The 13,309-nt window shown below is 34.7% G+C and overlaps 1 protein-coding gene across 1 annotated transcript in view; it reads left to right on the top strand.

Moving 5' to 3' along the window:
- Window positions 1-13,309, top strand: part of LOC121370965 (activating signal cointegrator 1 complex subunit 3-like) — a 179,091-nt gene that overhangs the window by 154,170 nt on the left and 11,612 nt on the right. Inside the window, exon 35 of the mRNA XM_041496524.1 lies at window positions 10,768-10,879. Within this exon, the coding sequence (XP_041352458.1) occupies window positions 10,768-10,879 (112 nt within the window). The remainder of the gene's footprint in view (window positions 1-10,767; window positions 10,880-13,309) is intronic.

The raw sequence follows: 13,309 nt of genomic DNA, 5'->3' as shown, positions 1-13,309 counted from the left end.
CTTGGGTTTGGTTAGCTGTCTTATCTTGTCCATCTGGAAGTGAATTTGGTTCAGAAGCTGCATGCTTGCTTGAGGCTTCAACAGGAGCTTTTTCTTTCGGTAGTTCATCGGGTGACCTCTTAATAGAAGACACTTGGTGAATTTCTGTAGGATCTGTTTGATTTACTGCCTGTATTTGTGGACTTGAGTCATTAAGATCTGTCTTTGTGTTAGTATGTCCTGAGATATTTACATATGGGTCCAAATCATTTGAGCATTCAAGTGAACTTGTTGGAATTGTTTTTGAATGAATACTGTCATTGGAGTAATTTACATAAATGGCATCTACACTGTCTCCATTGTCATCATCAAGGACTTCACTGTCAGTTATTCCATTTGAGGGTTGCACATCCAACTCATCAACTGTTTCCAGATTGGTGTTAGGACAAACTTTAGAGACCATGGTGTCATGATTTTTCTTTGGAGACTGACTTTCCACCGAAGCTTGAAGCGGCTGGTCTGCTGAACCAGAACCAGGATTTACTATGCATAAACTCTCTTTGATTTCATTGCTTTTGGGCAGTGGTTGGTTCTTGCCTGTTGGTTCCTGATTCTGTTCATTTTTGTATGTTGTGCTGCACGTCTGTTGGTTTTTATCTGCACCTGTCTCCACTTGACCCTGGCTACCTGTGTCTTTGTCACCAAGCAACTGCCTGGCTCCATCATCGACTCTGTTCAAGTCTTTCATGGCAACATAATGAGGTTTTCTTCCCAGTTCTTTCAGCTCCAGGTCGATGTGCCCATCTGTATGTCGTCTACTTACAGGGTCATCAGGTGTTTTGCTAGCTGCACCATCATGCAGGGAACTAACATTTCTGGCCAGTGATGGAGACTTGTCATATTCTGAATTGTCTTTGCACGGAATCTTCTTGTCATTTTCTGTTGTCAGGGAAACGGGACTTAATGTCTTCTCCACATCATCATCATCTGTGGATGTATCTTCTTTCTTTCTTTTTCTAAAAACAAGACAAAATAATGAAGTTGTTTTTCTACAAATTATTTAAATTATATTATTTCTGTTTAATGACTAGGACAATAAGCGCCATAAAGTGGAACAAAGAAAGAAATATTTTATTTATCAACACATTTTATTTACAGTTATATGGCGTCAAACATATGGTTAAGGACCACACAGATATTGAGAGAGGAAACCTGCTGTCGTCACTTCATGGGCTACTCATTTCGATTAGCAGCAAGGGATCTTTTATATGCACCATCCCACAGATAGGGTAGTACATACCACAGCCTTTGATATACCAGTCGTGGTGCACTGGCTGGAATGAGAAATAGTAAAGTGGAACAGTAATACAATATGTGCTGGTCCATTAACAGAACTGAATCAAATAACACAACTGAAGATAAAATGTTAATAATGAAGATTGATTACTTCTATTTCTTTTCTTTTCCTTTTCTGTCCTTTCAGTTTATTCAGTCTTTTTCACAAACGTTTACTTTAACTGATTGATTGATTGATTTATTGAAAATTGCATTCACCATTATTGTACAATTTAATGTTTGTAGTTAGGAGAGGGCCTCATAAGTTGAATAACTTGTGCCCAATCCTTTTGTATATATATATATATATATATATATATATATATATATACCCGGTATATGTTATATGCAGTAAAATATGTTTTCAATAAAAAAAATACAACTCTGCTTAAATTATGAGGCATTTGTGTATGATATGAGTATTACAAATTACCATCAAACTGACATGTGCATGTATGTAAAACAAGATATGGCATGAGTTGTAAATACTGTGTAGTGCAGAATATTTTCAACAGTCAAATTTTGTAGATACGTAATATGTTTGTGGCATTCAACCATTGCTCGATTGTGTAGCAGTGGTAGAAAAACATTAATTACTATTGTATAAAGTAGTACAAACTTGTGACAAACCAAATTCATATCGTAAAGTCTGTACATGTTATAATGAAATACCTGCATGTTATGGCCAACAGGAAGATTGAAAGAAGTAGAAATCCTGCACCCACACTGATGAGCAGTATTCCAATGTTCATAACTGAAAAACACAACACACAAACTTTCTTTTATTTCTTTAAATCTATTTTCATTTGAAATTACTTATAAATTAATAAGTTAATACCATTCACTAATAATAATCCATATACTGGAAAACTAGAATGCACTGTATTAGCAAGTGTTTTTTTTCAATGTGTTTTATATTACACAAAAAAGACATGTCAGACACAGTTGTTAAAAAACTTAAGACATCTTCAACAATACCCTGTATAAAATGTGTAGATAAATTAAATTGTAAATGTAGCTATCACCTGTTACCATGAGCTAACAATACCCTGTTACTTTATTAATAATAATGAGACTTAATATAGTTACATGGGTATAATTGAATCAATGAATGAGGATAAAACAACCCCTAATAATTGGTTAAAGTACATAAATATTTTGTTTATACAAGTCATTTAAAACAAACATACTGTTGAAGTAATTTTCTTCAGTTTGCTCTAAATTGGTGCCATTTTTCTGTGGTGTAGTCTGTACAGATGTGGTTCCAGGTGTACTTGTATCATTGTTTTGTGCATTCGTTACAGTACTTGTATCATTGTTTTGTGCATTCTTCACAGTAGTAAATGAAGAGTTGTCTCCCCCACATCCTTGGTCTAAGGAAAATATTGTTGGTGGAACACTTGAGTTACTGCAGTTTGTATTTATGATCCCATCACCTGCAATTACATATATATAAATGTGACAGTTAATTGGGGCTTAGAAAAAAAAATCTGTTTTGTTTCTTGGAAATGGAAAAATGTTTTTATATAGCAAGTTTGTTCTATTATATATATTAAATATTGATAACATCCGTATATTAATTACAGTAATCATGATATACAGTGAAATTCCTTGAAACCAGACACCTTTGGAAGCAAGTAAAAAGTGTAGTTTTTAGAGATGTCCAGTTTAGAGAGGTTCTCATCAGTAATGATATATACAAAGGGGCCATGAAAAATGTCTGGTTGTGAGGGAATTCCGGTTTACAGAGGGTCAAGTTTTGAGAGATTTTACTGTATGTGTGTATTTTCCAATCCAGTGAGACAATGGCACAGTCCATTCCTTGAAGAGGTGAGGTAGCTTGTATATATCAGTGACCCAGAGAGCTACATGTACATGCATGTCAGCCAGCACTTTGACCTCAGGTAGGGTCACCCAAGCTGGATTGGTCAAAGGGTAGAGGCTAAATAATATGGATCATTGCCCAAGACAGAATGGTTGTGTGCGTTGTTAAATAAAACATTTTCTTCCTTGTTTTGTAAATTCAGTTTTATAATGAATTATTGAAAAGGCTTGTTTATATAGTCTTAAGGCAACATGGCGCTGATTGAGACAAGATGGTGTTAGACTATTGAGGCATAGTGCCGCATCATGTTAAAAAAAAAGCTAGGGAAAAAATATATGCACAGTGCACATTTCCTCATTAACAGAAATCTAATGAGAAAACTTGAACACAAACATTTCATGGTTCCTACCTTTACCTTAATTATCTTACCTTTAAGTGTCAAGTAGATGCGCATGTAGGAAGACATATTCTTGTAGAATCCAAATGCTGAAAAATTTTCGATTTTACTCCAACAATATTCCGATGAATTTTGGTCAGGAGAGAAGGCTGCCAGACAGTCTGTGTCAAACGGTTTATTGTAGACGTCCACCAGGTTGATTTTTTCACAGCTGTTATTTCCGTGTTCTCCATTAGTGAAGAACATATCCAGTTGAGTCCCATCGCCTAATGGGTGAGTCCTGATCTTTATTCGTTTTATCTCGAGGGTGAAGCTGTGGTTGGACTGTACTGTGCAGAAACAGAATGTTGAATTGGAAGTTCCTTGTGATCCCGATGATGTGCCATTGTTGAAGAGCATAGAATGATTAGAGTTGTTTAAGACCGGGTTCTGGCACAGTGGTATCCATGCTGGTCCACCTGAACATAAAACAATTGTAGATATCCATGTACTGGGTATATATGTATACATATATTTTGTTTAAGTATATGTATTATTGATTTTGACTGTATCGTAATTTTTTAAATTTCTAATTAATTATTACATGTATGTCATTAAGTGATATATTATAACTACTATACATATAGCTGATTGTAAAAAAATTGTCACAGGATCCTTATAAAGCTATTTGTCAAAGCATTTGTTATAAACTGATTAGGTTGTATCCCAAACTAGATTGTTGTAAACAAGACTGTTAATTAACTTTGTGGATTCTGTTTGCTTCTCTATTTCAGCTTCTCTGTTAAGTATATTTAAAGGGACATTCCCGAGTTTGCTGTATTGTAAGATTTTTCCGACTAATAAAATATTTCTATGATTAAACTTACATATTAAATATATTTCTTCTTTAGAATATCAGTATCTGTATAGTCTATGTGTTTCTGGCCATGTTAATATTTATAAGAAGCCCAAACTGGATTTTGTCTTCAATAATGAAAAAACTATTTTTAGGAAATAAAATGAAATTTAACCTAGTACAAATATTACAACGATCAGAAACACGTTTAATATACAGCCACTAATATTTTATGCAGAAAAATATATTTGATATGTAATTACAGTCGTCAGAAAGTCTCTTTTAGTCGATAACATCTTAACAATTGCAGCAAACTTCGGAATGTCCCTTTAAGAAATTTTTATGTGGGATTTTGGGTTGTTTAAAAATAATATATATATATAAAATACAGATTGACCTCGACATCTGTCTTACAGTTAGTACAAATAAGCACAAAAATATATATACATGTACATGTAATTGCACCAGTGTGCTTTTATTTGTAGTTAAAACAAAAATATAATGTCTGATGCTTAAACATATTGCCAAACACATTTTAAAAATGTTTATAGACTTAAAGTTATCTTTTCTTTTGTATAAACACACATTAGTTATTTGTGTTGTTTTCTGATGTACTTTAGAATGAATCATACAGAACATCACATTTGATTTGGTTTCATTAAACAAAACAAACATTAACTTCTTTTAGATCCTGTCCCCTCAGGTTCCTATGCATGACAAAAACTACATTCAGATGCTAGTGCCAAGAAGACCTATATGCCCCTTCACTGCATAACTGTTAATATCACCACAATAGTTTCTAACATGAACCTCTGAAAATGTCCCTTTCCAAGTCGTTGGCACTGAGCCAAGCTGTTGAAACCAACATGCAATGCATATGGGACCTTAGCAACTACATGGGAGAAGCTTTAGGCATGATAAGTAGATTTATGTATCATTCAGGGAACATTTTGTTCAATATCACAAGTTTCAGAAATTGCTAGACAATTTTAAAACATTAAACAATAAATTCAGCCCTATATTTTTAGTCACTTTAAGCAACATTGAATTGTCCTTGTATGTGGTTTTGCATTGATCACAGAGTTGGAAGAGTTTAATGAATTACCCCCTGGTTGTTTAAAGCCTTAGTTAACTAGGAATCTAAAAAAAATAGTCACAGGTTAAAAAAGTCATAGAAAAAAAGAGAAAAAAAAAGTCACAACTTTTAATTAAAAAATATATTAGGAACTGAAAGACAGATCAAACACATTTTGTCACTGAGGGTTTTTGTCAATGTTCTTTGTTTTCAATGTTGGTGGTTTAAGCGGACGTTCCACCCGATGTTATAGAGAAATTCTGCCACAGTCTTGCGGTCCTCACGACAATCGACACAGGTTGCGAAGGTGCTCTTGCAACTGCACATAGTGTCGATGAACCTGTCGTCGAGGTGGGTTGCCAACTGCATCCTGCTGGATGATGGTGCTCACTGTCGCCTGCACACGTTGAAACCATTCAATAACCCGCCAGGTTGAGGGGTGGTAGTAATTAACCCACAAGGCTGAAAAACATGTTGTTCCAACCTTCACACAAGTTGTTCATATGAGGATTATTATTCATGGTGGCATCATGAACATTCCACAGGACAGGAGTGAACATTGGTGGGAAACTCCTTGGGGTTCGGGCCAACTGTCTGCATGAACTCGACGGGAAGATCACCAAGATTGTTTTTAATTTAGCCACATTCAATACTCTGCAAACCCATACATTTTGTTACTTTTTTTCCTGTGATTGTTTTTTCTATAGTAAATTGTGACTTTTTTCCAGCCACTGGTTAACTTAACCACCAGTTATCTATCTGTCAATGCTGTTTCAATTCTTCAATCACATCATGTAATTATGTACTTTCCTGGTAGTACCACTTGAGCAAGAATATTTAGAAATTTCATACTCTGAAATAAATATACATGTCACATCATTCAAGAACATGTGAATACTTTGTGGGGAATTTTTTGTTTCAGTGTGTGGGATATGCTAAAATATGTAACAGGATTACTTTGTTTCAGTGTGTGGGATATGCTAAAATATGTAACAGGATTACTTTGTTTCAGTGTGTGGGATATGCTAAAATATGTAACAGGATTACTTTGTTTCAGTGTGTGGGATATGCTAAAATATGTAACAGGATTACTTTGTTTCAGTGTGTGGGATATGTATGTAACAGGATACTTTAATGTAACAGGATTACTTTGTTTCAGTGTGTGGGATATGCTAAAATTGTAACAGGATTACTTTGATTAGTGTGTATATGCAAAATATGTAACAGGCATGACATTCAAGCACTGTAGCTGATACACTATAAATGTGTGTATATTTGGAGACTTGACCATAACTCTTGTAATGGGGTGCATGGTGGGGGGGGGGGGGGGGGGGGGTTAAAATCAGGCCAGCCAACTTTATGCATATCATATTTGGAATGGAAGGAAGGAAGGAAATGTTTTATTTAACATATTTTATTTACAGTTATATGGCATCGGACATGTGGTTAAGGACCACATAGATACCGAGAGAGGAAACCCACTGTCGCCACTTCATGGGCTACTCTTTTCGATTAGCAGCAAGGGATCTTTTATATGCACCATCCCACAGACAGGATAACATATACCACGGTCTTTGATATACCAGTCATGGTGCACTGGCTGGAATGAGAAATAGCCCAATGAGCCCACCAACGGGGATCGATCCCAGACCGACTATTTGGAATGGAGACGGAATCATATGTTTTTCCTTGACTTATGTGTATATTAATGCATGGGGGACACTAAACCAATACACAAAGGGGGCACAGGAGCATGCTGATTCAGAATATTAAACAAACAGATGCATTAAAATGCAGTTTCCTGCATTCTGCAAGAACAATTTGTCATGGAATTTTTTTAATGTCATTTAAGCCCTGTCATACTGATGTATCTTGTATAAAGTAATGATCAATGCTTATGCCTCCTGTCTTTTTCTACATTCTGTATCTTGTATAAAGTAATGACCAATGCTTATGCCTCCTGTCTTTTTCTACATTCTGTATCTTGTATAAAGTAATGATCAATGCTTATGCCTCCTGTCTTTTTCTACATTCTGTATCTTGTATAAAGTAATGATCAATGCTTATGCCTCCTGTCTTTTTCTACATTCTGTATCTTGTATAAAGTAATGATCAATGCTTATGCCTCCTGTCTTTTTCTACATTCTGTATCTTGTATAAAAGTAATGATCAATGCTTATGCCTTCTGTCTTTTTCTACATTCTGTATCTTGTATAAAGTAATGATCAATGCTTATGCCTCCTGTCATTTTTCTAATGACCAACATTCTGTATTTTCTACATTTGTATAAAGTAATGATCAATGCTTATGCCTCCTGTCTTTTTCTACATTCTGTATCTTGTATAAAGTAATGATCAATGCTTATGCCTCCTGTCTTTTTCTACATTCTGTATCTTGTATAAAGTAATGATCAATGCTTATGCCTCCTGTCTTTTTCTACATTCTGTATCTTGTATAAAGTAATGATCAGTGCTCTTCCAAAGTATCACCATGCATACCAGAGTCATTAGTATGGTATTAATATGATATGGAATTGTTTTTAGCAACAACAAATTTTTTTTTGAATAACTTGTCACATCAACCACATATTTAACAGATTTCCGAGAAACACAATTTCAAACAGTAGTTATATGACCATGAGTTTGATGTTTAACCCAGAGTTTGTGCTAACTCAGGTAATAAACAAATGGATTATTGAGATCCATCCCTTGAATAATGTCATTGATCATTTTCTGTTTTGAAATAATACAGCTCATGTCTCTTGTTCTTTCTTAAGGTATTCCAGATTTTCTTATATCTTATAAATATTACTTCTAAAAAACAAATAAACAAATGTACTTACCATTTGCCAAAGCAATATGTATAAAACATATTAATCCAGTAAAATTCAAGTATTTAAATTCCATTTTTGATGATCACAGTGTGTGTTATTCCATCTGTCAGTGACTGTATGTTGCGTTTATCCAACACCTCATCGTACAAAATGTTACACCATCGCGTAACTAAATGTTGCAGCTACATCCATTTGACAGTTCCTTTCATAAACTGTGCTACGCCTTTATTGACAAATACATTGTAGTCCTAATTTACCATAGAAATATAACCAGGATGTTCTAGTCGGTGAGCCCAGGAAGAATGTGGGGATATTGTGGTGATACCAGTATTTAACAAAGGATATGGGCCAGTACATGCAGAGACCCCAACAGTTTGAGACGCGCAACAGACATTAAGATGACTGGGTTACAGTTGAGATCTCAATAGACCAAACAGGAAATAAATCATCATGCATGCACAATGTATCTTGACAGTGTGATGTGCTGCAGTATATACATGTAGTAACATTTCTGTTGTACAATACAAAATACCAAGTGATTATTTCTCGTTTAATTTGTATGGACAACCAGGAAGTTAATTGTAGTTACAATAGATCTTGGCAATAGTACAGACATGTTGCATGAGTAATGTTTGGGTTTTTTTATTACGTAGCACTAGATAAATAGAGATTGTTACATAGGATAGTGTGTGCCTTATGGAATATGTAAAACAAGTCACAAATATGTATTAATAAGTTAAATACATTTCACACAGCACACATTTATGATTAGAACACAGGTCAGGTTTACAAAAGCAGCCCATTTTGTTCTGAGATATAGCAGTCAATAGGGGACAAATGAGGGTTGATCCCTTTCTTTTAAAACCCCATAACAATTCTGACAAGTTCAAGTGTCCAAATCACAGCAAGTCTTTCAGTCTTTCTTTTTCCTCAAACGCACAGACACAGGGCCGCGTGACTAATGTTTTCCCCTCACAGGTCTGTTTATAATGGGCAGATAAGCTATTCTACATGTATGTTTTACCAATTTAAAAAAAAGAGAAGTTTTTTGTTTTAATAAAAAATCAATATCTAAAGTTTGTTATCTTACATAAGGTAAATAAACCGATAAGCAAGCATATGGCAAACATTTGTGATATCTTTAAAAAAAATTAAAAAACCCAATTTGTTGATAACAATCAAAGTCTTCAGACTAATATTATGCTAATTCCAATGTTAATTTCATCAAACTGTAGGAGCAGTACATAATGATATATAATACAATTATATACAGTATATATATATATATCTATAAATTTGATGATTTTGTGAGGATGAAAATGTAAATGATAATCATAAGCTGCATTCACACTTACACTTTAAACTAGATTAACATGTATAACCAAACCAGTTTAAAATATAAGTGTGAAAGTGATCTTTTCACTATTTGAGTACAGCTAAAACACTTCTGTATGTGGTTTAATTAAACCACTTCTGTATGTGGTTTAATTAAACTGGTATAACTAAACCACTTCTGTATGTGGTTTAATTAAACTGGTATAACTAAACCACTTCTGTATGTGGTTTAATTAAACTGGTACTGGTATAACTAAAACACTTCTGTATGTGGTTTAATTAAACTGGTATAACTAAACCACTTCTGTATGTGGTTTAATTAAACCGGTATAACTAAAACACTTCTGTATGTGATTTGATTAAACTGGTATAGCTAAAACAGGTTAAATGTAAGCATGAATGCAAGTTGTTTTTGTTAAATTAGTGTAAGGAGGAAGTGACAGTGACGTCATAGTCAGATTTAGCAGTAAGTGTGTTAGCAACATATTCATAGTCCATTGTTGTGTTGACATCTTGCACAAGTGCGGATAACTACACTTCTGCCTTATTCCAGTATTGCATGAATGAACACTCGTCATTTCCAACCAAAAGTGTTTTAGCTATACCAGTATACAAATGTAGTTAAACCTGTTTAAATTATGTACATGTATGTGTGAACACAGCTATAGTCATTTATCATGCTTATATCCATGCAAGATTTAATCATATTGTATTTACCATTCAGCAGCATTTCATTTCAGTTCAACTTATTTTCATGCTGATATCCAGTTAAGGTTCACGCACGCTATCCTGGGCACACATCTCAGCTATCTGGGCTGTCTGTCCAGGACAGTGGATTAGTTGTTAGTGTGAGAGAAAAGGGTGTGGTGGTCTTACACCTACCCATTAAGTCATTAAAACTTTCTATGGGTGGGAGCTGGTATTGGGTTGCGAACCCAGTATCTCAATACCTACCAGCCTTATGTCTGATTGCTTAACCACGACACCACTGAGGCCAATATTCAGCAGTAAAATGTCTTTTGTATATACTTTTCTCACAGCCATTATTAACTTGGGAGTCATGATGCCTCTTTCTCTTGCTGTGGAGCACTTTCATTAAACATGGCGTGGTTTTCACACAAATAGTTAAGGTGTTTCATTTGTCTCTTTGCAGCTACTACAATCTGGATAACACAGACTTTGATGTGGTGAACAAATTCCTGTCTGCCCTGGTGGAGAAGTCGCTTATTGAGTTAGAATCATCATACTGTATTCAAGTGGGAGATGTAGGTTTTTTTCCTTCGTTCTAATATGCCTTTGGAGTATTATACAACAGAGATATTTCCAGAGGGTAAAATGGGTAAAAATCTTCTGATGGTATCGATTCATACCCTTAAAACTGCGGAATGACATTGTTATTAGAAAGGTTAAAAGTTCCTCTGTGCTTTACAAGGAGTCAGTAACATGCGACATTGAAACACAGTCTTTGAGTCATCATCTGTTGATTGGTATAAGTATAAAAACATCTAGTATCAAAACTAGAGGTGATGCATTTTTGGTGATTATAAAAGAAAAACAAGATTTTTCTGGTAGACACCCTGCTATATTTACATAATTTTAACAATATAGACTTGAACTTAGTATCATATATAGCACCACCATTCAGTTTGGTTCAGTTGATGTCTTGGTCAGAGTTTGAGAATTGAGTCTTTAGACTAAGATTTACAAGGACATGCTCTGATATGTTATGCTTGTATTTATTTTAAAAGTCATTAACTTACTATTGATTGTGAAATACAGTACTGTTCTGTATTAGGAGATCACCACAATCACCTGTGAATAGGAAGGAAGGAAGTGTTTTATTTAACAACACACTCAACACATTTTATTTACGGTTATATGGAGTCAGACATATGGTTAAGGACCACACATATATTGAGAGAGAAAACCCGCTGTCACCACTTCATGGGCTACTCTTTTCGATTAGCAGCAAGGGATCTTTTATATGCACCATCCCACAGACAGGGTAGTACATACCACAGTCTTTGATATGCCAGTCGTGGTGCACTGGCTGGAACAAGAAATAGCCCAATGGGCCCACCGACGGACATCGATCCTATGAATAGAGATGCAGCCATCAGACATTATAAAATTACCAAAAATCCATTCGATAAACTGATAATTTATGCTGCTTCACTGTAACCATGCTTTGTTGCATTGAGTAGTGAACATATTAACTTGTTTGTACTGATTTTATGACCCTGGTGTGTCTTTGTATTGCTCAAGTTTAAATCCCATGCACTATTTATAATTTATTAAATTATATTAGCTTATTTACATTAATTTAGTCTTATACTTTCTGGTCCTTAATGAATACTGCGAAAGAAAATGTTGAAACAAACATATTTAATTAAAATATTGGGGTGTTTTTTATTGTTATTCAAAGTATAATAAAGATAACGTACAGGTACGTATTATGAGTGGGTACTTGTGACAGGAAACTCCCAACATGAAAGATTCCTTTGTTTATTTGAAATGGACCATGACAAATCTCAGACAAAACTACCTGGTATATTAAATTTTATAACGTAAATTATAAAACATTCATTTCAAAAGATTTAGCAAGTTTATATTCAGACATCAATCAATCAATCAAAATCAAAATAGTTTATTTGTTCTAGGGTTGAACACCACGTAACAATGAGTGGCATGTTACATGGATAAAACATAAAATATAACACATATATATCAGTATACATGCATGTACATGCGGTCATTACCAATAGCAGTGTCTCCTTTATTTCAAAGAATCTCCTTTATTTCATGATTCTGCTATTTCCTCCTTTTTTTGACAAATCTCCTTTTTGGGAAAAAATTAGATTGTCTGTATTTGTATTGGCTTATTTCCTCACAACTGAGTGTGTAATTGTATTCAAGTGACTTTTATACTTTCAAACTGAGCTCCTTCTGTAATAAAACACTGGTTTATAAGGGTGTATTGTCTATTTTCCCATTCATGTCTATACTATAAGTGTAAAAAGTTCTCCATCTATGGTGTAACAAGATAGGTCTCCACCAGTCCTTGGGTTTTAAAAATAGGGTAGGCGGGGCTGAATCATGATTAGGGTCCTTGCACATGCCAGCTATATCTTTAGCCTTGTGCAGGATTGTTACAGGTAGAGGGCTAGTATCCAATGGGATCAGAACACCGACGGGGGCCTAAGTCATCACACAGAGAATTGGCTTGTCATTAAAATAAAACAGCTTTTAAATATCTGACTTAAAGTATGTTATGTTATAATTTAATACAATATCTTGTTAAAATCTTATAGATTGTGGACAGATTTCTTCAGGGCAAACCTTGAAATGTTGACTCTAGATGCTGTCAGAATGCATCTCAGGTCACTTGTTTTTTTTCTCATAAATTTCGACAGATGAAAGTGGGGAACATCCATCCTCTTGAACTCATCCCCCCATGGCCATGTTGACGTGGCAAATAAAGCCTATGGCTTTATCTCCTTTATTTTCTTTTCAAGTCTGTGGACACACTGCAATAGGTATTTGGCTCCTGCAGACAGACTAGCCAAACTACTGTTTTTAGGATGGCATATTCATACATGTAGTTAATATTAAGCAGCACAATAAACCTGCTAAATGCATAATGTCCGATGCAGCACACACACTACAGTGATTGGCTCGAGCATAGTGAGTGTGTT

Source organism: Gigantopelta aegis, chromosome 4 (assembly GCF_016097555.1).
Source record: "Gigantopelta aegis isolate Gae_Host chromosome 4, Gae_host_genome, whole genome shotgun sequence".
Lineage (NCBI taxonomy): Eukaryota > Metazoa > Mollusca > Gastropoda > Neomphalida > Peltospiridae > Gigantopelta > Gigantopelta aegis.
Note: the sequence above shows the minus strand (reverse complement) of the source record. Positions and strands in the feature narration are given on the sequence as shown.